The following is a 26,498-nucleotide window of genomic DNA, read 5'->3' as shown; positions in this document are numbered from 1 at the left end:
ACAGTGATATGTTTTAAAAGCATGAACGTCATGAAGAAATTGCACTTACCTCAGTTAAATGAGGATTGGGATTAAAACCACAGAGGCTACAGACAGTGGTCTGACACTCAGTGCACGTGTTAAAATTGGCCTTTTCTGGAACATGCAACAGAAGTTCAGTGGTATTGCAAAGAGGGCAGATGGTTTTAGGGAGGCCGTGTACTGGAGTCTGTGCTGCAGATGGAAACGTTGGTGGCTGCAGAGGTTTCCCAGCTCCTGTTTGGCTTACTGGTTTTGTAGACTGCTGAGCTGAGGGCTTTGCAGGTCCTGCCTGTTGAGGAGGGGGCTTCGCTGGACCAGGCTGTTGAGGAGGGGGCTTCGCTGAACCTGGCTGTTGAGGAGGGGGCTTCGTTGGGCCTGGCTGTTGAGGAGGGGGCTTCACTGGACCAGGCTGTTGAGGAGGGGGCTTCGTTGGGCCTGGCTGTTGAGGAGGGGGCTTCGCTGGACCAGGCTGTTGAGGAGGGGGCTTCGCTGGACCAGGCTGTTGAGGAGGGGGCTTCACTGGACCAGGCTGTTGAGGAGGGGGCTTCGTTGGGCCTGGCTGTTGAGGAGGGGGCTTCGCTGGGCCTGGCTGTTGAGGAGGGGGCTTCACTGGGCCTGGCTGTTGAGGAGGGGGCTTCACTGGGCCTGGCTGTTGAGGAGGGGGCTTCACTGGGCCTGGCTGCTGAGGTGGGGGCTTCACTGGGCCCGGCTGTTGAGGAGGGGGCTTCACTGGGCCTGGCTGCTGAGGTGGAGTCTTGCCTGGCCCGGACGACTGGACCTGAGGCTTGGTCGTCCCAAGCTGCTGAGCTGGAGCCTTTGCTGGCCCCGGCGGCTGAGCTGGAGATTGCGGCCCGGGCTGGTGAGCCAGGGGTTTTGCTGTCCCTGGCTGCTGGGCGAGGGGCTTTGCTGGCCCAGGAGGCTGAGCTCCAGGCTTTGTGGGCCCTGGAGCTTGGGCCAGGGGCTTTGCTGTTCCCAGTTGTTGAGCTAGGGGCTTTGCAGGCCCAGGCGGTGGTACGGTACGTTTTTCAGCTCCAGGCTGCTGGGCTGGAGATTTTCCAGGACTTCCTTGCTGACTAGGTGGCTTAGAGGGGCTCTGCAGTGAGGGTTTAGCAGACTCACCCCTTCCTGGGTCTGTCTGTTTAGTCTGAGGCCTGGATGCATCTCTCTGAAGTGGCAATTTTACCTGGTCTGTCTGAGGAGCCTGGGGGAAGCCCTGAGCTGGCTTTCCTGTTTCTGGAGGTTGTGATTTACTTTTTTCTGGTGGCTGAGAGGATCCAGATTTTGGAGAACCTTCCTGCTGAAGCGGAGCCCTCACAGGTCCTGGCTGCTTAGGAACTGTCTTGGGAGACTGTTGTTGTGATGGAGGCTTTGTGACTCCCTCGGGTTTTCCTTGTTCCTTCTGAGCTATTTTTTGTTTCTTGGAGGCTTCTTCCTGGGAGGCATCAGGGTCTGATATCAAATCAAAAGGATTGAATTTATTTACAACAGAGGAGACAGCACTTAAAGGATTAACCTCTGAGAGGAAGCCAGGCATCATACTAGACTTGTGCTCGTCCTTAAAATCAGTTCTGGATTTCGATTCTTTCAAGCTAATAGTGGAAGGACTCCTTCCAGGCAATTTCTGCTCTGACCTTAGAGTGTCTGTAGTTCTACTCTTACTGAGACCAGGCTGGATTGGACGCCCAGGGTCTGGCGGTTTTCCTGGTTGCTTTGGAGGTTGACTACTATCCAACTCTTGTTTCCTAGAAGAATGAAACAAACAGAAGTAAAAATAGTGGAAATTATACCAACTCAAAATTATATGAAAAAGCTGCTACTTTCTTACATCTTCAAAATTTTGATCATATAAATATAACTAAAATCCATTTTTACATCATCCTGTAAGTAATATAAGATTTTTAATGTCTGTTATTTTCTTTACATGGGTTCAGATTTTCAACATGGAGGTGAAGCAAAGGGGGAAAGATCCAATACTTGCTACTATAAGTTATGAACTATTAAAATATCTAGTTAGAAACTACTTATAACAAAAAACAATTCACATTTACACTTAATAGTTAAGAATAGAATCTGGTCATATTTAAAGTCTGTTTAATATATTAACTCAACAAAACAATGCAAAGACATGTTCCAGTACATTCACACATTCATGTTCACAGGATACCTTTTTAAGCAAAGGTTATGGTCAAAAAATGTTAGTCTCCCAAACACTAGCATACCAAGAGGTGAAAACATTCATTTTTAAAAACAACTGTTTTCTTTATTTAATATTAGAATTTACATTAGCTACATAAGACATATAATATGACATCAAAGGATCTGGTAAAGGAGGTTTTTAGGTGCTCTTGGAAACTTGATCATCTACTCAATTTTACCCTATTTTGTCAAAAATGTAATATCCATCAAATATTATCCATATTAAACTTGTAGAATAAGTATTCCTACTTTAATTAGAAAATTTTGAGAAATAATTCTTTCTTATGGAAAAATAGCGTGACATCACTCAATTACTTTTCCAATAGCATTCTAAATCTGAGATCCCTTAATGTAACAATAAGATGTTTAAAGCATCCTGAGACACAGCTTGATATACAAAGAGCAACAAGCTGGTTGTTATCCCACTTTTGAAAAGTGTTGTTACTTTACTCAGAGGAAGAAAAGAAATAAAGATCTCTTTAGTTAATGTCTTCTATAACATTTACTATTACCACTATTAGGTACTATTATTGACAATGACTTAAAAACTAACAAGTAATTTGTAAAAATTCTTTTAACTCATAGAAAAATATACAAGATGGATTTTTTTTTTTAATTTGGACACATCAATTCTAAATGACTGGTTAAATAATTAAAATACTTGTTTCTCATATACACTTTTATCAAGTATTTTAGTCTCTAAATAAGCTATTTACTGATAAAGTTGCAAGTAATAAGAACATGCTGCATCAGAATTAAGGGATAAATCAAGCTGTATTTTGATAGATGTAAACTGCTAATTTTCAAAAAGCTTTCTTTTTAATTAAAAGAAAATGAGATAAACAGACTGATTCAGTAGCACTTAAAATATGAGATGATCACAACATTATATAGGTTTTAACTTGTTTTGTCAAAAATTTACCTGCAAATAGACCAGACTATAACTTTTTCATTTCAGGTCATCTGGTACTTAATATGAATTACATTTTTTAATTTCCCCTAATGGCACAGAAATCTGATGATAGATCAAGATGTAAGACATACAACTGAGATCTGCCTCCTGTTAGCTACGACCAGGATGACAGAGAATAACATTCATTTGGTAGTGACTTATAGGAACATCATTGACTGATCATGACTTCAAGAACAAAGGATTTGACACCAAGAAGTCTGCAGCAACTAACCATGTCCTTCCCTACCTTTCTTATAAAAGGGCTTTGTAGAAAGCTTTTAGTAACTTTGGGGTCCTTAAGGCATAAGCCACCCATCTCTTTGCATGACCCTGTAATAAAAATTTCTCTGTTCAAAAAGAAAAAATGTAAGGCACAGTAGGAAGCAACACAGACGTATTACTTCTAGACAGCAACGAGTCAGAAGAAAATAAACTATAAATGGCAATGTATGCCACAAAGTTATTTTCTAATAAAAGATTAATAAACAGAACTCTTAGTTCTGGAAATTTCCTCCAGGGAAAAAAGTTATAAAAACTTGTCTCTGAAGCCTGTACTTAAAAAAGGAACTAAAATTATCCATTTGCTCCATTCCATATGAAGGCAGAGTGCTAACTGCTCAGTTGTGTCCAACTCCTTGTGACCCCATGGACTGTAGCCTGCCAGGCTCCTCTGTCCATGGGATTCTCCAGGCAAGAACACTGGAGTGGGTTTGGCTGAAGAGCCGTGGTAAACAATCCAAAATAGATTATATTTTAAAAGTCCCACTGTTTATACTTTCACATTATTCTAGGACTTATTCAATTAATAAAGTTTACCACTCCCTTGTAGGGCACAAACTTAAGAGATTATCCTATAAAGAATTACTTAGGCATTTTATTGAAGAAATCCATAGTTAAACAGAGTATTTAAAAATCTATTCTTAACTATACTATGCAGAGGGGGTTGCCATTTCCTACTCCAGGGGATCTTCCCAACCCAGGGTTCGAATGCAGGTCTCATGCATTGTAGGCAGACACTTTACCATCTGAGCCACGAGGGAAGCCCTGAAAATACTATTAAACATAATCATTGTTTCCGTGATGTTTCTTCACTTAGTTGATTCATACAAAACAAAATATAAATGTTGTTGAGTACCAAATATCTGTGATAACAATAAATACCAAAAGTTAAAGCAAGCTGCCTGCATTAGAAATTATAACTGCATGTGTGTCTTATAAATATTAAGTTGTATTATGCTATTGAAGCCCCCTGTAAGAGAATATCTATACAGGTAGACAAACTAAATTTAGTTTTAGTTGCTATAATAATATAAATAAATATAAAACATGGATGTCTGAAAGTGAGAAACAGATAATAATTAAGAGAAGATATAGGCTTAATACTGAGCAAAAAAAAAAAAGATGTCTTAGCTAACTATGGTCTTTTGATGAATTTTTGTTGGGTATAATAGTCGTGTTAAAAACAAGAATGAAAAAAAATTTAAAAAATAAAATAAAATAAAAACAAGAATGATTAAAATGCAATCTGTTTCTTGTGTACTAGATCATGAGCTCCAAGGGAGAGAAAGTGTTTTACTCATCTTTGCATCACTAGAACCAAAGCTCGTAACTAGTCGATGAGTATCAATGTTTGATGAATCAATGAATGAATAACAGTGAAAGAACAAATGAATGAACATATCAGGTTTTTGTTTCCCTGTTGATTACTGTTTCTTGAATCTTTTTCACTTTAAATTTTTCTACTAGTCTTCTGAGATATAAATGGAAACATTCCATTTTCATTTTAGTTTGCTGCTCTAGAAAGACAAACAGTTGTGGAGGTGTCTACCCAGTAGGGGAGGCCTCAAGGAATGCTAAGGAAAATATTCAATTCAGTCAGAATTGTCACATTCTACTAATCGGAAGTATTTTTCAGGAAAGTTTGTCTATATGACACATCTGTAGGTATAAATAGAATGAGTAGAAGAAGTAATAAAATTGCATTTCCCTGGATCAACAATGAATAAAAAAATCCAGGACTATTTCATGTGTAAGCTCTAACTTCTAGCTTTTAACTTTTCAAGTTTTATACAACCTCTCTTTTTCATTTTACTATTGCCATCCTCATGTTAGAATTTTGCTTTCACATATTAACAGAAAAAAATGTTTCAGCTACAAATGAGAAAAAAAATGCATTCAAGAGTCAGACTATAAAAGCAGTTGGAATACTAAAAGATTTTGAAATGTAACACAAAATGCAATGACACTTGATAGTGTTGAGTCATAAAATTTCATGATAATATAAGCTACTTTAGGAATCTCTATTCATTTTTACATGATAGAGGATAGTAGGATTTAAGAGGCAAAGATATTAATTCAAGGTTATAAAACTAGTTAGTCACAGAAATCTGGAGTCCTAAGACCCAGCGGGTAGGATGGGGGACAGGATTTCCAGTACATTGCACTGACTTCTCTGTATGTAAAAGAATATAGATATATTATAGATATATCAAAATAACTCATAATAATGAATAATTTAACCAACAACTTGTCTGCAGCCATCACTGCCAGTGCCTTTCACTGCTGATAGCAATATTACTACTTTTTATATGTACAGGGTTACTTCAAATTAAAATCCAAGCAGAAATGGTCCTGTCAATTTTTAACTGACCCTTACAATGGCTCTACAAGATAGATAAGTATTATCGTCTTATTTAGAGGCAAGGAAACTTAGGCATATATGACTGAGAAGCATATATAATTTGCTATGAGTCAGTTAAAAATAATAAGATAAGGTCTTTGGGCTGTCAACCTTTATTTCTTAAAAAAAAAAAAAAAAAAGTAAAAACCCACCATGTCTAATTCACATCATGTAACCTTCTAAAATGTGAAATGATTTGGATATAATTTCTTATATATACCTGAATTAATATGTTTCTAAAAATCTAAGTCGTAAGCCAAGTATTTATTTGGTTGTCACATATGGGAATAATAACTTTCCAAAATTATAGATTTTTATAGAAATCTTTCAGTAACATGTAAACAGTTTGCCAAAATCATGCACATATTGTTTATATATTTGAATGAAGCTTTTGTCATTAACTGTTTAGACTACAGGAATCTATTGCTAAGAATTCTATGGTAAAAAAACTATCAGTAGAGAGCTTTAAAATTACGCTACCTGATACAAATAATGCATAAAACACTATACTTTCATAGGCTGAAATATTATTTTTTAGCCACCCTCTAAATAGAAGTAAGGAATTTAGAAATCAAAGTTCTCACTTTTCCTGGTATCTGTAACCAGCATGCTAAACCTGTTGCTTGTGGCTCTTAGGAAAAAATTGCAGCAGAGCTGGCATACATTTTTTAAAAGGTTAGTAAAAGTACTGTACCTCATTATTATCCTAAAAAATCTACTATAAGAACATTCGAACTTTTTTCTAAGTCAAGTTTTAATTAGTAGAGAAAAACAGTACATATCATAAACTGTATTCTTAAGGGAACGTATAAGAAAGACTTTATGCCAAAGGAATAGCCCAATATATCACTAATTAAAAAAACACAGAAAAACATATTCAATAAGAAAAAGCCAGTTTTTACCAGTAGTATTGGGTTTCCCTTCAAGAAAATAGGGTTTTTACCTGATATAGTTTATGCATTTAAGATTTTATGTGAAAAATATTATCATCCATAAAACATTTTACAGTTATCCTAAATTTAGTTACTTGACAAAATTATATGTATATACTTATAGCTCCTAAGTTAAAGTGCATTTATTTTATGAAGTAGAGGATAAAAGCCTACACCTACATCAAGATTTTTTATATTCCCAGTATCTTTAATGAAAATTGTTAGGTTACCATAAAGCAGGAGTGGTTTCAGGACCACGGTCAGAGAACTGTTCTGAAGGGAAGGGTGTGAAGTTAAAGGGTTTGTTTACAGAATAAAGGCAGGGCAGGCACAATGATTATACCCTCTAAGTACTCTAATTAGAAAACAACCAGTTTATTGGGATGTAGGAAAATAGAGAGCTAGTGGGGGAAATGCATACATTAATATTACAAATCAGCTCTTAATTTCCTATGCAAGATGTTATTTGCTCTGTGTTTAAAAGTATGTACTGGAAACTAATTTTAAGATAACACAAATTCACACATTCTTCCATAAACTGTAATACCCTTTTCCACATAAAATAGCAGTGGTTTAGAAAATAGCATATGCCAATTCATAAATACATGTACAGCACCTGCACTGTTGTGACCAAATCATCTGTTTAACGCCACAACATAATTTCGGGTTCCTCGTTGAATATAAAAGGTGTATTCATTCTATGCCTTCTACCTAAACAGCTCATGTTCTCCTCTGGGGGTGGGGTGTGAAGGAAAGACAAATCACCTCTAAGGGGATTAAAGGTATTACTACAAAAATAATATTTAAATATTATTCAAAGAGAAAAAGACCCCAAAATGACTGAGGAGGTTTAAACAGAGACAGGTAAACACCCAGCTCTATCCATTTCCTAACACGTCCGTTCTGTATTAATGGAAGACTTCCAGATTAGTAAAACACTGGAGGGCGTCTCTCCACGCCACCCTAGAGGGAAGAGGTTCCAAAAGGCCAGAAATCACAACCTAAAATCACGGTTCCAAGAATGCAACCCTTGACTATCCCACTAGAAACTCCGGAATGCAACATTTTTCTTCTACCCAACAGAAGACTTATGTTCTCTTTATAGCCACCCCATTAGGAAGAATAAAATGAACGGAAGCGACATATATGTACTGCCGTGATGGCACATATGGGCTGGCACATATGTGCACGAGAAGCTGTACATATATGCCCGAACATATACATCATGCTGTGCATGCCTGTGCATGGAAGGCGGCTCCGCAGCGGCCGGGGTAAGGCTTCCTTTGGGCAGCCCCTGCGCCCTTGACATGACAGCAGCGATCTGTCTCCTCTCCTCTTCGCTCAGTTGGCTCAGATCCGCTTCCATGCCGGCCGGGATCACGGTGTGCAAGGGGCTCCCCGCCCCGCCAGCCCCTCCTCCGGCTGCTGCCGCTGCCGCCGCCGCCAGCCCTTCGGGGAGCCCTTCCCCTTCCAAGCTCGCCTCGTTGCCCATGGCTTAAGGAAACCCGGAGCCGCCGCGCTCCCTCCTTGCGCTGCGTCCCCGCCGGGAAACCCGCCGCCGGAGGAGCAACCAGAGCAGGGGTCTGGCTCAGGGCGTGCAGGCGGAGTCCCTGGGCTCGGGAACTCCGGCACCGCTGCCCTGAACGCCAGGCGGAGATTAGTCCCTCTTGCAGGTGATGCCCGAGGCCAGTGCCTCCTCCATGTTGGACAACGCCAGGCAACCTTTGCAGAAGGCAACTCCCGACGCCGCCTCAGCGCCCCAAGCCGGGCAGAAGCAGATCTGAGTGGTGCCAGCCAGGCGCCGTCGGCCCCTCCCACCGCGCCCCGCCCCCTCGCCCGCGCCCTCACAGTGCGCATGCCCCTTCCAGAACAGGTGATGCTCACACCCGCGCCCGTCCCGCCCTGCGTAGCTCCTTTTCCTTCCTCATTCTCAGCACCGATTTAAAGGAGCCAAGCTAGAGCACGGATTAAAAACCGGGATGAAACAGCAGGCGTTTCTCTCAGGCATATTTCAGGATGCCTCAACCTGAGTTTTAGCAGACTACATTCTAGGGAACCGGGAAGGGTTTGGAGGGGAGGTGTCCGTTTCTAATCCGTCTTTGACTCATGGGATTTGTAGTTTTGGTTTTTGTGGGGTTTTTTGTTGTTGTTGTTTTTTGTTGTTGTTGTTGTTGTTTTTTAAGCGAGGTTTTAAAAGATCCTAGAAATGTTTTCAGGTAGCTGGAGATTAACTGGAGAAATGTTTTCAGGTAGCTGGAGATTAACTAGAGAAACCTCTGATACCTTTGGGGCAAATTTCCCCAATGGAGCTAAAACTGGCCCTTTTCATTTAGAACTTTCCCAGAACAATTATTTTAGAATTTTAGATACAGTGTTAGTAAGAAGGTAATGTTTTTGAGAATACTGTGTTGTTACCTAAAGGGACTACACAGAAGTAAAGATTTGGGGAAATTGTGGTTAGGATACTGTAGTTAAGAACCACATTGTCGAATATCAAAATGTTACAGGAGTGTGAATTTTGGGGACATGAGTTCAGTCCCTTTTTTCTATAACTGTAGGCCCAGATAGAAAAAATAATTTGTATAAAGTCACACAGCTGGTTAGCAGCAGAGGTATAACTAACACTCTTTCAGACCCACCCCCAACATACTCTTTTTTTCTTGCTATTATTAGTACATTCTTTAGACAGGACTGTTTGAGTTCAGCCCTGGATCTGCAGCCCCAATTTTGCTACCCACCTATCCTAACAAAGTGGCTTAATGTCCCAGTTGTTGAGAATAAAGTCAAAAGCTAACGGCTGGGAATAAATGTACTAACAAGCAAATAAGCTACTCAGAAAGTTTCCAAGGTTTTGTAATAATCATAATAGTTTGTTATTGTGCATTCCACCTTTATTAAAACTAAGTAATGGCACAGTTGTAACTGCTTGTACTAAAATTTACTGCTTTGAAAGATGACTAGTCATCAGATTAGATATTATTGATTGAGTTCCTACCAAAACTTAACATACCAAGAAGTGACTTCTAAAGTCAAAACTGCAGAGAGTATAATTCATTTAAATAAAGAAGAGAATGCTCAAACTTAATATAAACAAATCAAGCTGAGGCAACCTGACATTCTAGTGGCTACATTTGGGGGCAAATACACCCTGTCATACCTCCTGGGAAGGAGTTTGCTTCAATAAAGGAGATAATTAAGTATACAATACTGAATCCTAATGCCTCCTCTGACAAACTGCGTAACTGCTTCACAGCCCAGGCTGCCCTAGGAATCAGTAACACTCTAGATGGAGGAAAGGAAGGAGATGATTCACATGCTGACTATTTTCTCATAATATGCTCAAGTTTTGTGAGAATAAAATGTATTCAGACTCACAAACCACAGGCTTAAACTGGTAAGATAAATACCCCTTCAAACTCTGCATGCTCAGTTGTGACCAACTCTTTGTGACCCCATGGACTACAGGCTCCTCTGTCCATGGGATTTTGTAGGCAAGAATACTAGAGTGGGTTCTCATTATCTACTCCAGGGGATCTTCCCAACCCAGGAATGTAACCTGCGTCTTCTGTGTCTTATGCATTGGCAGGCAAATTCTTTACCACTGAGCCACCTGGGAAGCCTCAGAATAATATCTAAACTAAGGAAATGTATTGTTAACTTCATGTTATCTGCCAATTTAGATGAAATGGATTTTATAAACTAATAAATCAAAATTGATAGTCAATATACAAAGTAATGTCGATAGGCAGTAATTTGTAAGATGGGAATGTTATAACCCATTGAGCAAATATATGCATTGACTTTCTCTTTGCCCTCTGTCTCCCAGGAGCAAATATCATCAGAAAATGTGAAAGTGGAACATATGGTGAGACCAGTAAACGGACTATGAAAATAAGAGATATGATGGTGACACTGAGAAACTTTTTGGCCATAGACTTTTTCAAATGATTTTGCATTTGGAACCTTTATAACTGTTGAGTTTCAAATAACATTTCTTTTTTCAGTCTTTTATTTGGACTGAGTTGCTTGTATCAGTACTTGAGAGGTGTTTCTGATTTAAAGAGAAATGCTGGAGCAGAATCCAGATGCATTCCTGTTGTGTGAATCCTCAGAATTCTAAGGGGATGAGGATGACAAGTAAAAAAAAGTCTGTTGGGTAACTTTATGGAGTTTCTCTTTGTTGACTCAGAAAACTATCATAATTACTTTCATTCTGCAAAGTAACTAATGGTGGTTGGCCATGTAGTTGCTAAGTTGTGTCCAACTCTTGTGATTCCATGAACTCTAGCCCCTCAGGCTCCTCTGTCCACAGAGGAGCTTCCTGTTGATTATTGCATCCTGTTGATTATATAGTTACTCTAATGCTTATTGCATCCTACTGATTATAGAGTTACTCTAATGATCATTTATTCAAATCTCAATTTAATTTAACAAGTGATAGTTCAGCACCCATTCACTCAACCTGGTAGGCAGGTCATGAAATGAATCAGTTTCTGACAACTTCCATTGTTATATACCACTATAATATCTTTCTAAAATGATTTCTCAGCTCCAGAAAGTGAGATATTTTTTAATTTTTTGTCTCAGTTTCCCAGGTAGTTTCTATTTCAATAGATTAAAATCAATCCACATGTGGGAGTTAACAACTGAACATCAGTAGGTCATGATTCCTTGGAACTGGAGTGGCCCAGTCTACCCAAGTCCTTATAGATATCATTCAACAGGGATGAAATAAAATAGATCTACATTGTATCTATATGTGCAATACTCAAGAGACTCAAGAATTGAAGTTAGAACAATCTTCATCAAATATAGTAGAACATGTAGTCTCACTAGTTTATAAAAACATTATACAATTAAGAGTCATATAATTTTAACAAAACCTATTTTAAAAGTGTATGTTTATTAAATTATAGCAAGCATAATCTGAGTGTTGGATTATTTATTATATGCCCATTATTTCCCTATTAAGACCTTTATAATAATGCTAGTGAGTGTTTTGTAAGCTAAATTTGAGTGTAAAAATAGATTCAACCTTTCTGGAAAATAATTTGGCAGTACTTATCAAGAACCTTAAAAAGATTCTTAATCTGTAATACACTTTTGGAAACCAGTCCTAAAGGGATCATTTGAGTTATAAATATGATTTTGTGAAAAAAAAGTTCACTGTAGTATTATTTACGTAGCAATAAAGTAAAAAGCAGAGACATCACTTTGCCAACAAAGGTCTGCATAGTCAAAGTTATGTTTTTCCAGTAGTCATGTATGGATGTGAGAGTTGGAACATAAAGAAGGCTGAGTGTCAAAGAACTGATGCCTTCGAACTGTGGTGCTGGAGAAGACTCTTGAAGAATCCCTTGGACAGCAAGGAGATTAAACCAATCAGTCCTAAAGGAAGTCAACCCTGAATATTCATTGGAAGGACTGATGCTGAAGCTGAAGTTCCAATACTCTGGCCACGTGATAGGAAGAGCTGACTCACTGGAAAAGACCCGGATGCTGGGAAAGACTGGAGAGGAGAAGGAGGTGACAGAGGATGAGATGGTTGAATGGTATCATCGATTCAATGGACATGAGTTTGAGTAAATTCTGGGAAATAGTGAAGGACAGGGAAGCCTGGTATGCTGCAGTCAATAGGGTTGCAGAGTCAGACACGACTGAGCAACTGAACAACAACAATGAAAAGTAAACCAGTCATTACTCCTTGATATAGAAAAACAGAGAAGTAAAATCTGGTACAGCTAGATGATAGTATTTTATGAAAATACTTACTTAAAATAATGCTTTTAAATAGCTCAGTATAACATGGAAAATTTCTCAAAGTGTACATGGGTTAAATTTTAATAAAGTTACATACTCAAATGTGCAAAAAATGAAACCATTAAAATGCATAGAAATAATAGGGAACAAGCCAGTGAACACAACCCATATACATTTAATGGCAAGACCATAGGTAATCTTACTTTTTCTTTAGAATTTTCTATATTTTCCAGATTTTCCAAAGTGAATGTATAGGGTTTTTATGGTGTAAGAGCACTGGTAATTATTACTAATCACTTTTTTAAACAAAAATAACACAACCTGTTAAGTTAGGGAACCAAAATATGAATGTCTTTTGTAACAAATACCTCAAAGAAGCTGAAAAAAAAATGATGTGGTATAAATCCTAACAGTGATTTCATGTGACATGATGAGTGCTAAAACTCAGTTCTGTTACTTTCTGTATTTTAAAGTTTATGCATTCCTAGTGTATGTGTGGATGTATGTATTTATGTTTGTGTAAGTATAGAAAATATGACATATTTTTATATAGACACACACACACATAACATAACACTATGTTAATGTTCCCTCTATAATAGAAGGCAAGAGAGGATTGTGTTAATTTAGTGGAGGAGGAACATGCATTGGCTTAAGGTACAACCTTATTTTTTGTTATGGTTGAGTTCTTTCTCAACTGCTGTGCTCAGTCATTTTTGTGAGCTCTGCTTTAAAATGAGATTTGTAGCTAGAGTGATAGAAATTCAAGTGAGATTACAGTTGATTATGACTTGGTTTCCCAATTTTGAGAGAAAAAAACATGAGAAGTATTTTAGAGAAAAGTTTGATAAATAAATATATTTTTGAATTCTGACATCTGGAATGTCAGGCAGTTTCCTTCCTTTTATACTTCTTTCCAAAGTAAATCCATAATTTAGACGAGAAGGTTGTTTGTATTTCATATATGTTCCTATAGGTTTGGGGAAAAGGGAATCCTCTTACACTGTTGGTGGGAATGTAAATTGTTGTAACCACTATGGAGACCAGTATGGAGATTCCTTAAATACTCAAAACAGAACTAATATGTGATCCAGCAATCCCATTCCTGGGCATCTATCCAGAGAAAACCATAATCTGAAAGGATATATGCACCTGTGTTCACTGAAGCACTGCTTGCAAAAAAGCCAAGACATGGAAGTAACTTAAATGTCCATCAACAGAGGAATGGATGAAGAAGATGTGGTACATATATACAAATGGAATATTACTCAGCCATAAAAAAGAACAAAATAATGTCATCTGTAGCAACATGGATGGAACTAGAGATTGTCATACTGAGTGAAATAAGTCAGACAGAGAAAGACAAATATATGATATTGCTTATATGTTCAATCTGAAAAAGGGCTACAAATGAACTTATCTGTGAAACGGAAATAGACCTCAGATGTAGAAAACAAACTAATGGTTACAGAGTGGTATATGGGAGGGGAGGAATAAATTGGAAATGTATAGACAAACACAATTTGGAAATATATACATTTCCAAATAAATACAATTTGGAAATATATACAATTTGTATATAAAATAGAAATGTATATACAAATACACACAACTATATATAAAATAGATAACTAATAAGGCCTGAATGTATAGTTCAGGGAACTCTACTCAATACTCTGACTTATATGGGAAAACGATCTTTAAAAAAGTGAATATATGTATTTGTATAACAGATTCACTTTGTTGGATACCCTAAACTAACTCAAAATTGTAAATTAACTATATTCCAATAAACATTTTTAAAAATCTTTCTGAAAAAAATGTGCTTATAGAATGTGTAAAATATTAAGAATAAAATTAGCTTCTATGTCACTTTACAGTATTACTTTGTAAACTGAAAATTAGTAATAAGTCATGAGGTTATAACAGATTATTCAGTATTACTTATTCACCAATTTAATAAATAGGCTTTAAAATTCAGACCTACTCTTTGAAAGATCCAGATGAGTATACATGTCTTTACTGTATGATTTTTGGATTGGCCATGTCTGACTTTAAATCCTTGTTCTGCTATCTTACACTTACTTTGGGGTTAGTAAATCATTGACTTTTTCCAGAACTTGAGGTTCGTCAACTGTAAAAATAGAGAAGATAATATTCTACCTCTCAGGGTCTTTGTGAAAAGATATGAGAAAAGACGTGAATGCACTTGTAAATGAAGAAGCATATTAGCACAACTGTTGTAGATTGTTACAACACTCAGTTCAGTTCAGTTCAGTTCAGTTGTTCAGTCCTGTCCGACTCTTCGCGACCCCATGAATCACAGCTCACCAGGCCTCCCTGTCCATCACCAACTCCCGGAGTTTACTCAAACTCATGTCCATCGAGTCAGTGATGCTATCCAGCCGTCTCATCCTCTGTCATCCTCTTCTCCTCCTGCCCCCAATCCCTCCCAGCATCAGGGTCTTTTCCAATGAGTCAACTCTTCTCATGAGGTGGCCAAAGTATTGGAGTTTCAGCTTCAGCATAAGTCCTTCCAATGAACACCCAGGACTGATCTCCTTCAGGATGGACTGCTTGGATCTCCTTGCAGTCCAAGGGACTCTTAAGAGTCTTCTCCAATACCATAGTTCAAAAGCATCAATTCTTTGGCACTCAGCTTTCCTCACTGTCCAACTCTCACATCCATACATGACCACTGGAAAAACCATAGCCTTGACTAGATGGACCTTTGTTGGCAAAATAATGTCTCTGCTTTTTAATATGCTGTCTAGGTTGGTCATAACTTTCCTTCCAAGGAGTCAGCATCTTTCAATTTCATGGCTGCAGTCACCATCTACAGTGATTTTGGAGCCCCAAAAAATAAAGTCTGACACTGTTTCCACTGTCTCCCCATTTATTTCCCATGAAGTGATGGGACCAGATGCCATGATTTTAGTTTTCTGAATGTTGAGCTTTAAGCCAACTTTTTCACTCTCCTCTTTCACTTTCATCAAGAGGCTTTTCAGTTCACTTTCACTTTCTGCCATAAGGGTGGTGTCATCTGCATATAGTCCTCAATAAATCACATCTCCATGTGTCCACGGACCTTTACAGTGGGACTGCCATATGTCCTATCAAAGGTAGGGTCTGTTTCCTCACCCCTTGAGTAGAAATGAACCCCTGCCTTATTTTTACCAAAAGAATGCAGTAGGAGTGGCATGTAACTTCCCAGACTAGCCTTCCAGTCTGGCCCTTATCATACCAGGAGACCTCCATGCTTGGAATAGGCCCAGAAGGTATAGACTCCATAATAGAGAGAAGCCCAGCTGCCCAGGCCTCCAGCCATCTGAACTAAGGTTTTAGGAGTCCTCGGGAGCACTTTGCCAGCAAGAGTCACCCCATTGAACCAAGTGAAACTGGAAGAACTGCCCAATCAACCTAAGCATCATGAGACAAAATGAGTTATTATAATCATTATTATCTTAAGTCATTAAGTTTTGGGGATTGTAGTTAAACTACTTAATTGATCATCTAGTTTTTATACATTAACATTATGTATAATGTCTCAGTTTCCTTTACACTCTTTAAATGCTACTGACTGTTAGCCCATTTAACTGTCCAGTTGAACTTGAGTTGTTTGTTAAAAATTCCCAAACTCTACCCTTCTAAACTATAGAACAGCCCTGCTGTATGCTGCGCTTAATCATTCAGTCATGTCCAACTCTTTGCAATCCCATGGACTGTAGCCCACCAGGCTCCTCTGCTCCATGGGGATTCTCCAGGCAAGAATACCGGAGTGGGTTGTCATGCTCTCCTCCAGGGGAGCTTCCCAACCCAGAGATCGAACCCAGGTCTCCCACATTGCAGGCAGATTCTTTACTGTCTGAGCCACCTGATAAACCCTAAAACAGCCCTGCATGCTTGCGATGTGAAACGCTCAAACAAGAAAATATGTGGGAAGATGATTTTTTAACTAGGTAATGCTACCTTAATGTAAAGTTATATGAAAAGATGGAAAACCTATTCATGGGACTATCTGGAGGAAGATCAATGTATTTATTTGAGAAATTGCCAGGAGTGGAGGACACTCAAGGTCCCATTCAAGATGGTGGCTAGATTACAGAAGTGCAGATTCTTGAATTAAACACTTGGGATCAGAGGTTCAAAGTTATTTTTAGGATTTTATAAAGTTAATATAATACGTAAACTATCCATTATATAATCGTGCCTTTAATATATATCCAGGAAGACCTGTTAACATTCACATTAACTTCTAGAGGAGTCGGGATCACATCAACTAGAGGATACTTATTTTTATCTAGCCTACTGGAGTTCAGACATTTTGGAAGACAAGCTAGGGCTTATGTGAATTACTCTGCAGAATGAAGAGAGAGCAATTTGAATTGGTTGAGGAGCATGGATTAGAAGACAAAAGTAGAGAAACATGTAAGGGAAGGAGGGGACTTGATGCCACTTATTTTATGGAAAGGAGAAATGGAATGTTCTCACTGTACTAGCTTTGTTTCTCACGTGCAATTCCAGAAAAGTCCATGTTTCTAAGGCATTTGTACGTGGATTCTTTGAGAGGTGAGAGCTGGCACAGAAAAAGATGCAAAGCTTTATATCCAAGCTGATAAACACTAAAAATATAGGCACTATGCAACAGCTATTGTGTAATTTTTTTCAAATCCATGTAGAGTGACAACATTTTTATTTAGAAATGTCTTTCAATTAGTGGAATATGATACATAAATAGGTGAATCAATTTAATATACACGCTAAGGTTCATTATTTTTCCAGGAATAACTCCTAGACTAAATATAACAAGAATAAGGAAGTTGAATATTCTTTATTACATACTTAAGGACATTATTCATTACTGATTTGGATACATTTGTAAAACCTGAGTAATGCACCTCTGGTGAAGCCTTGCTAAACTGTCTAAAACTTCTAAATAAAACATTACTGTCTCTAACTATATACACATATATATATATACACACACATATATCTGCAATAAGATATCATTTGCATTCACAGGAGCTGAAGGACAAAGGACATCTGATATCCGTGTTTCAGTCAGTATTATCATACATGCTGAAGTGCAAGGTTTATGAAGGTTTGTAGAGTCCCATAATTCCCATGTGATCATCCCAAACTAACGGAAGAAAACTGGAAAGTTTTGCCCTTGTCGGTATACAAGCAGAAAAAGAAGAGGGAAATTTCAATAGCAATATGTAAAGTCTAACTGGAAAAACTACTCTTAAAGCAATGGTTCACAGCCCTGAAAGGATCTTACATAGACATTTTGAGAAAGATCAATAGCTAGACCTCATCTTAAACAAATTAAAGCAGAATGTTTAGGAAGGGAGTGGCATTCATACTTTTTAAAGCTCCCCAGATGATTGTAGTATACAACCTGAGTTGAGAACTAGTGCTTTGAGAGGATAATGGATTTTAGTATCAGAATTACAAGACTGAAGATAAGAAAGAGGCACTTGGGGATCAACGTAAACTTTCCTTTGAAGCTGCAGCCAAAGGCATCCACAGCATAGTTGCCCTTGTCAGAAATAAATTTTGAAGAAAAAGGTAAAAGATACAGCTTTACTCAGTTCAAAAAAGTATCTGCATCTGAATATAGATGTGATATACAGTTCTGGCCACTGCATTTTTCAAAATGTGTAGTAGAGTTAGAAAGGTACAGCAAATTAAAGGAAAAGCAATATTAATCACTTCAATCTACAAGTTTGAATGGGGGAATCTAGTAAGAGTGAAGCCTCTTACTGAAGAATATGAATTTGAAATATTCACCAAAATCTGGTAAACTAAGAGGCTTTTTGTATACATAGCAAAGTCATGCTTAAGGGGGGGAAAAACAGGATATAATTTATTTATGGGTTTTATTTACATCTCAAATTAGGATGATGAATGTTTTTTCCCCTTTGGGGCAAGTAGCTAAGCCACAGTTGCCAACGTCTCTTGCAGCTGCACCTAATGAAAATGTGCTCCTCCCAGGCCTAGCCCAAAGCAATTCTGGTGTTCTCCCTCCTGTGGCTGGTGGGGATGGAGACAACACATCTACTCTAGCAGGTTCTTGGGTTGAAGATTACAGAGCCATCAGGTAGGCTCCAGGAGGGATTCCTGATGACCATGTGTGGCATTTTGCCTTCCACTACTAACTACACTTTCCTTGGACAGTTTTGTAAATGAGGAGACAATATATATATTATATTTGAACCATAGTACATTTTTCATTTTGGGTCTTAAAGTAGTCAGCATTATCTTAACTAAACCACGATAGCAAGATGTAATTCTACACAGGAGAAACTAACATTAATAAAATACACCCCCCTCTTATCCATTCCACATCAGTGATCATGGTTCCACTTTTCTCTTGAAACAGCAGGACGGGTAAATCTGGGTGCCTCACTGACCCCGGAAAACGCTCTGCTCGCCTCTTCTCCAGTTTTCGTTCTTTTTTAATCTGGCAAAATTGTCCTCCCACCTCTGTACATGAATGCATTTCTCAAGGCCAAGCTCAAGGGTCATTTATCATGATAAGATCTTTTCCTATTGTGAAGCTGCTATTGTTCTCAATTATTATTTGAAAATCTTATTATCTATTTGACATTTATTTACATAAGTTCTTCCTTTATTTGGTTAACTGTTTCAGAACTGAGGTCTTCAAATGATGCAACAATGTTTTTGTTTCTTTTACAATCCTATCAGTAAAGTGCACACAGTGAATGCTCAAACCAACAGACATTAAATACATTACTTAGCAAGGAGTCTTCAGGTTAAAAATGTGAATAATTCAAAAAATGCAATAGGTTATTTTGCAGAGGATATCTACAAGGCAGGGGGTAAAGAAATGCTTTCATTGAGATAAAGGTATCCTCATCTGTAATGGTACGGTTTTTAACCTATAAATAATATACTTAGTATATTACCAAGGTACTCTCTTAGGTATTTTATCTATTTTTATCTCAGTTCATTCTTTTCATAGTCTTGTCATTTAACTACAGTGTTGTCCATTTTATAAGTGAAAAATAGAAATTCAAGAAAGTTATTTAAATTTCTTAAGGTCAGTTAACCAATAAATAACGAGAACATTCAAACCTTACTCAATCTGAATCTTGTAACTACTGCTTTCTTCACTTAAATTAAAATATCATCCATTTCTATGCAGAAAAGCCAGTCACTGCTAAAGAGTCTATATGATATGGTGTGTCTTGTGGCCACTTTTGGAGCTTGGCTAATGCATTAAGTATATTAGAAGTATATATATACTTTAACAAAAAGTATAATAATTAAAATATTACATGTAGAATTTTAATTGTAAAAGAAATATCCCATATTCCATAGCCAAGGATAGGGAAAAATATATTTAAAAGAAGTAATAAAACTTTCTCATTATGCTTTTCTAGGATAATTTAATTTTAAAATTTGTCTTTATCATTATCAATTTATCATGTTTTATTTGGCATTTAATGCTAGATGTCTTTGCCACAAATAATGGTAAGAATTTTATTGTTCGCCATTTCAGGAGCCATTTAGGGAACATTTAATTTTATTCCAACCAAGCTCTAGATTGGCCAGGTTAATTATTGATGAGCAAGCAGAGGGTGGAAAGGATTTTATACAGTTCTGCCTGAGGCTTCCCATGTCTTCCTCCATTTGACTTCATACTAATATATATTTTTTTAAAAATCAGTGTCTACTTTTGGCAGATGGTCCACAATCTGCCAGGAATAGTAGTAAGTTCATGTTTCCTAATGGCCTTCACTGCAGGGATCTCCAATTTTTGAAATCTAACAGCCATCCATACTGCAATAAGCATCACAGGTCTGTTTTATAAGTGGTTAAACTGCAGAAATGAATCAATGAGCCAGTTTCCAGCTTAACTCTTGAGTTATTTACACATGCCACTAGAGAAGTTTAATTTTTCACACATTTTATTATCAGCATCCATCTCATAAGACCAAAGACACACCAATCACAAATTCAAAATCTGATCTCTTCAAAGAAAAAAGCTAATTTTATCAATCTAATAAATGAGACTCCAAGATAGATAATCATGGTCTTTTATTGATTTCTTTGCCATTCTTGGCAGGAAATGGTGTCTATTTTTAATCATAGATAGTAGACTCAAATAGAAGCTGCTAGAGAGATTTTCCACAAAGAAAGGCTCCTTCTGAAGAGAACAGTATAGTTTCTTTCTAGTCATTTTGTAGGTATCATTTCATCCTCAAATGCATCCTGAAAAAAGATGATGTGGCACCAGAAACAAGGTCATCCCTCACAACCCACCAATTTGCTTTACATGGCCAAGAAGCTCAGCTTGGAATCATTTCTTTCCTGATTGCCTGCCTTACTGGCTAGTGATGACCTCCTGGCTTTGCTCAGTGGGGCGGACTTCCTTTATTCAGCAAACAGTCTGATAAGCTACTATGTGTTGATGCTAGAAATACAGTGTGATACAAAGGATTCAAGCAGTTTCCCTAGTTTCTGTGCCTAAAGAGTGTATCATGTAGTGGGGAGAGACAGGTATTTTTCAAAGTGATTATAAGAGTGCTTATTTTATTTTCAAAAATGGCAAACTAGATTATCTAGATAAGTCCTCTTGTTGAAAAAAAATAAGTTGGTCAAAAATACATTTAGAAGAATATTAAAATGCACTACAGATCTGAAAATATGAAGTATTACCAGGCCCATACTGAAGGGACAGGGGAACCTGCAAGCTGCTTTAGGGCGGAGAGCATTTGCTGATTCAGAAAAATTTCAACTTTCCTTTCAGCATCCTTGTACAGTGAGAAGGACTGAAATACAAGCCCAGAGTTTACATATGGTGAAGGGTCTGACATAAGAGCCTCCCAATCATAAGCTGGAACACCAAAGGGCTTTAGGACAAGGGTGAACTAGAAGGGGATCATTTCTCTCTTTTGATTCCCCAAGCTACATAGGAAAACTTAAGCCTCAAATTTTATGTTTTCAATGTTAAAGTGGCCTGTAAGGATCATTATGTGGAAGGCAAAAGCATATAAATGTCTTATCTGGAGGAAGGGATTTTCACCCTAGACCTCTAAAAATTTCTACTCTTCCTGGGAGAGAGGAAGTCTGATTTTGAGATTGTTTCAGGGTAGCTGGTGAAATCTAGCTCAAGACTGGAGTAGCTTATGAGAAGAAAGCGAAAGGAAACTAAAAAGGGTATAACTAAACAAAACGAAACACTGAGTAGTAAGAGATGCCCAACTGATCCTTGAGCCAGAGATTGTAACAGCTGTCTGTGATATTTCTGGTCAACATGTTGTCCTGGGACCTTCCACATCAGTACCATCTAAAAGCCTGTAGAAAGACAGACTCTCGAGCCTGACTCCTGAGCTACTGAATCAGGATCTGTACTTGAACAAAGTCCCTAGGTGATTTGTATGCACATTAAAAATAATGAAGTGGCAACTCTATCCGAGAAAGAAGAAAATTGATGGGAATGTGGATGCTACATATTTTGATTTTAGAGCCCATGTAGTTTTTAACATAAGCACTTGGAAAGATGGTGTTTCAACATGTTTTCAAATCCTGTGGCATAAGGGTAATCCAGGAAAAGAAGTTGTATTACAAAAGTTTGTTTTCCCCCAGCACTCAATGCTTTGGCTTAGAGAATGTGAGTATTTAGACAGAACATCTATTTGATTATAGTAAGGGTGTAACTGGAATTCAGTATCTTGCGCCCAGAACCAGTAACCATTCTACTGAGCATAATGTTGGACAGAATCTTCAAGGCATGACAAGCAAAGCTAAATATGAAAAAGATTCCCAAGAGACTGTTGTGGTCAGCCAGTCCCTGTTCAACGGCAGCCATGTAAGATTGAAAACCATAATCAAAAGGGCAGATATGTCAGATTTCTCTACTCAGCTGTTGGGGAAGCACAGCAGAGAGGATGTTGTGACCCACAGAGAGTTTGACAAGTAGTACAACCCTACTTAGCACTGCAGCTGAGGAGGAAATTTGGTAGTTATGAAATCAAACACTTTATTTCTCCCTGGGCCAAGTGGCCATTCACCTGTTCAAATCTGACTTAAAACATGGACTGTGCCATGCACACCATAATTCATCCAAAAACCAGGACTTCAGCCTCAATTCCAGATGCCAGAGCCTGAAATCTTCAGCCTTGCTATGGGAGTACCTTGATCTTTAGACCTATTTTCTGTTGCTTTGTACCGAGAATGGTTTGCAGTAGTTGATTGTGGTCATAAAATAAATGACAAAACAAAACAAAAAAAATAATTTAACTATGTTTTTAAGATCAGAAACTTTTATACTATCTTGATAAACTCTAATGTTAAGCATAAAGTATGTGTTAGTCACTCAGTCATGTCCAACTCTTTGTGATGACATGGACTGTAACCCGCCAGCCTCGTCTGTCCATGGAATTCTCCAGGCAAGAATACTGGAGTGGGTTGCCATTCCCTTCTCCAGGGGATTATCCCAGTCCAGGGATCAAACCTGGGTCCCCTGCACTGCAGGTGGATTCTTTAATGTCTGTGCCACCAAGGAAGCCTCTGTGCATGAAGATGTGCTATTAAAATCTTTCACAATTTTTTTTAAACCATCTATTCTTTCTTTGACAACACTATTATAATTTGCTCATAAAACATTTACTGTCATGGCACAGCCAGTATGAAAACAAATTAAGTGAAAGCAAACAAAAAATAGGAAGTGAACAAATCCTTACATTCATCTTGAGAACTGGGTTTTTGGCAAGAACCTTTGGGAAGCTTCAGGAACCCTTATCCAGACATAGGTCAGGATAAAATGGTGACCACACACCATTTCCTCTACCAATAGTGGCTATGATGACAAGCCAATTACTAGAGGACTGAGTGTAGCCCACAGATGTTTTATCTTCCTCACACAGTGATTTTTTAATGCATTTTTTTTAAATTGAGAGATTTCCTGTTTAAAAGTTCAGATTTCTTGCTTCCAGGTAAAAATGAAACTGCCAGCACTGAACCCAATCTTATTTGGCAACAATCGACTGTGACAGACAGGCAGTTTCTCCTTCAGACTTGCTCCCATCTGACTTGTTGGTTGATATTCCATGCCTGCCTCTTATAGAAATTTTGTATTTGACCATTCCACAGTTTCTACTTCTTACTAAGAGAGGAAGTCATCTTTCCACCAATTAGAGTTAACTAGCTGGGGCTTATGAAATTCCTAATTGATTTTAAACCTGTCAAGTGAACTACAGTTTTAAAAGACAAGGAACGAGACCTGCATTACATTATAGACCTCAACCACATTTTCTCCTTTGCATCTCCACTGATTCCGCCATTGATTTTTCTTTGACCACGTTTGTTTGTGTGCTTGAATTACAAGTAGTGACAGATTGAACTTCCCATATACCTGCATGTGTCAGATTTGCAATTAATGATCATTTAGGTAGAAAAGCAGTGATGGCAATATAAGAAAGAAATGTCAGCCTCTTAACTTAGTGGCTGGAGGTATTTTTTTTTTTTTTTTTTTTGTAATGAATCTCTTCCTTTTGCTACACAGAACATTTCCCTCCAAAAATAATAAATGTCAGACATGAATTTGCTTTCCATGTAAATCTTATTTCTAAAACTCTGTTTGAGGTGAAAACTTAACACTGACTGTCTTCTTTTATGAACCCTAGTCTCTGGAGTTCATAATTCTGCAGGACTTACTAACTTTGGGGAGAAGTTAGCAATATTTTAAATCTCTTACAGATAATTTGAAAAATTAACATGTCATATACCTGGACATAAATTGATATTAAAATAAAATTCTAGTTAACCTTTAAATCCCGTAACACATTTTTAACTTATTTCAGAAAAAAATCTGACCCAAGTAAGAAATATGTGAGTCACTTGAGACACCTTCCTTTCCTGAAGGTTGTTAAATTATATACTGCAAAATCTCTAGAACAAATACACTCTTACTGACTGATTTTCTCCTTGTCTCCTAAATGAACACTTTCCCTTCCAAGATGTCTCATATTACCTCTTTTCTTCACTGATGCTCAGGCATGCCCTGATCTTGTGTTCTTATTCCCATGCAAGTTTATCCAAATCCTACCCAAATTTCATGGACCTTCTCAAATGCATAGCCTTCATGAAAGCAACCCTGCTTACTGTATTACTTTCTGAAACAATCATCTGGTATATATCATGTTTCAGATTGAAATATTATTCACCTTATGAGGTTCAGTTCAGTTCAGTCACTCAGTGGTTTCCGGCTCTTTACAACCCCATGAACTGCAGCACGCCAGTTTTCCCTGTTCATCATCAACTCCTGGAGCCTACTCAAACTCATATCTATTGCTTTGGTGATGCCATTCAACCATCTCCTCCTCTGTCATCCCCTTCTCATCCTGCCTTCAATACCAGTTAACTTCTGACCAGTTAGCAATCAGGGAATGACAGTGATCCCAAGCCTGAAGAGAAACTAGGGTTAGCCATGGGCATTAGACTGCTGTCACAATCTACTGTGAAAGATTCTGACAGTATCTGCTGGACATCAGGCAGTATAGATGTATACTTGGGAGATTTCCACTTTAGTGGTAACAAGACATCAGTCAGTTCACTTCAGTTGCTCTGTTGTGTCTGACTCTTTGAGATCCCATGGACTGCAGCATGGCTTCCCTGCCCATCACCAACTCCCAGAGCTTGCGCAAACTCATATTCATTGAGTCAGTGATGCCATCCAACCATCTCATCCTCTGTTGTCCCCTTCTCCTCCTGCCCTCAATCTTTCCCAGCATCAGGATCTTTTCCAATGAGTTAGTTCTTTGCACCAGGTCGCCAAAGTATTGGAGCTTCAGTCAGCATCAGTCCTTCCAATGAATATTCAGGAGTGATTTCCTTTAGGACTGACTGGTTGGATCTCCTTGCAGTCCAAGGGAGTCTCAAGAGTCTTCTCCAACACCACAGTTCAAAAGCATCAATTCTTCAGCACACAGATTTCTTTATGGCCCAACTCTCACATCTATACATGAATACTGGAAAAACCATAGCTTTGACTAGATGGACCTTTGTTGGCAAACTAATGTCTCTGCTTTTTAATATGCTGTCTAGGTTGGTCTTTCTTAAGCAAGGTACAAATTGTCAAAGTTCCTTTTTATATTAAATAAACCAAGTTTCAGATTTTGCTTCTTTCTCAAAACTGGTTTTACTAGTTTCAATTTGTAAATAGAGTTGCATGCTTATTAATGACATTAAGATTTTTTTTTTTATTGGAAACTCAAAGGCAGACATATCTCTCATTATCAGGTTTCCTGATTATGTTGACTTTGTGTGATCATGAACAAATATCAAACCTTCAGGAGGTAGGATTGCAAAAATGGTTTTCTGTGTCAAGAGTGCTGGTCAGTTATTTTGCAGACTCTCCTCAATTTTAGTTTGACATTTTCTCATGAGCACATTTGGGCTATACATTTTGGTAAAAACACAATAGAAATGATGTGATTCTTTCAATGTCCTTTGTTCTGAGATCCAGACTGCATAGAAAATGCCAAACAAATATCTTATCATTTTAGTGGCTAAAAGACTTTTCTTGTTTTTCTTGCTTAATGAGGTTTTTTTTTTTTTTTTGCTCTATAAAATCTGGATACCAACTATGCTTTCCATATATAATTACTGTAGTGATTAAGCAGGTGATATTTATAAAATATATAGGACAGTACATAGAGTAAGCTATCAATAAATAGTATGTGATATCAATATTAGTTGATAAAATACAAATAGTTAACATTATTTTGAATCTACTATGCTTTTATTATTTAACCTATTTAAACCACTGAACAACTCTATCAATCATAAATTTACCACTTAAGTACTACAGCAATGATGCAGGCAAGATCTATCAATGGATGCTAAATTTGGTAGATAAAAGTTTAAGAAGAAACAGGATATTTTCTTAGTCTCAATATATTTCCCTCCCAATATTTATTAACCA

General features: G+C 37.7%; 1 protein-coding gene across 1 annotated transcript in view; it reads right to left on the bottom strand.

The window, feature by feature from the left end:
- The window catches only part of PCLO (piccolo presynaptic cytomatrix protein), a 379,046-nt gene extending 370,773 nt beyond the window's left edge, over window positions 1-8,273 (bottom strand). Inside the window, 2 exon segments of the mRNA XM_061165135.1 lie at window positions 50-1,763; window positions 8,020-8,273. Coding sequence (XP_061021118.1) covers window positions 50-1,763; window positions 8,020-8,273 — 1,968 coding nt within the window.
- Window positions 8,274-26,498: the final 18,225 nt, after the last annotated feature.

This window comes from Dama dama, chromosome 18 (assembly GCF_033118175.1).
Source record: "Dama dama isolate Ldn47 chromosome 18, ASM3311817v1, whole genome shotgun sequence".
Taxonomy (NCBI): domain Eukaryota; kingdom Metazoa; phylum Chordata; class Mammalia; order Artiodactyla; family Cervidae; genus Dama; species Dama dama.
This window is presented reverse-complemented; position numbering and strand designations above follow the sequence as displayed.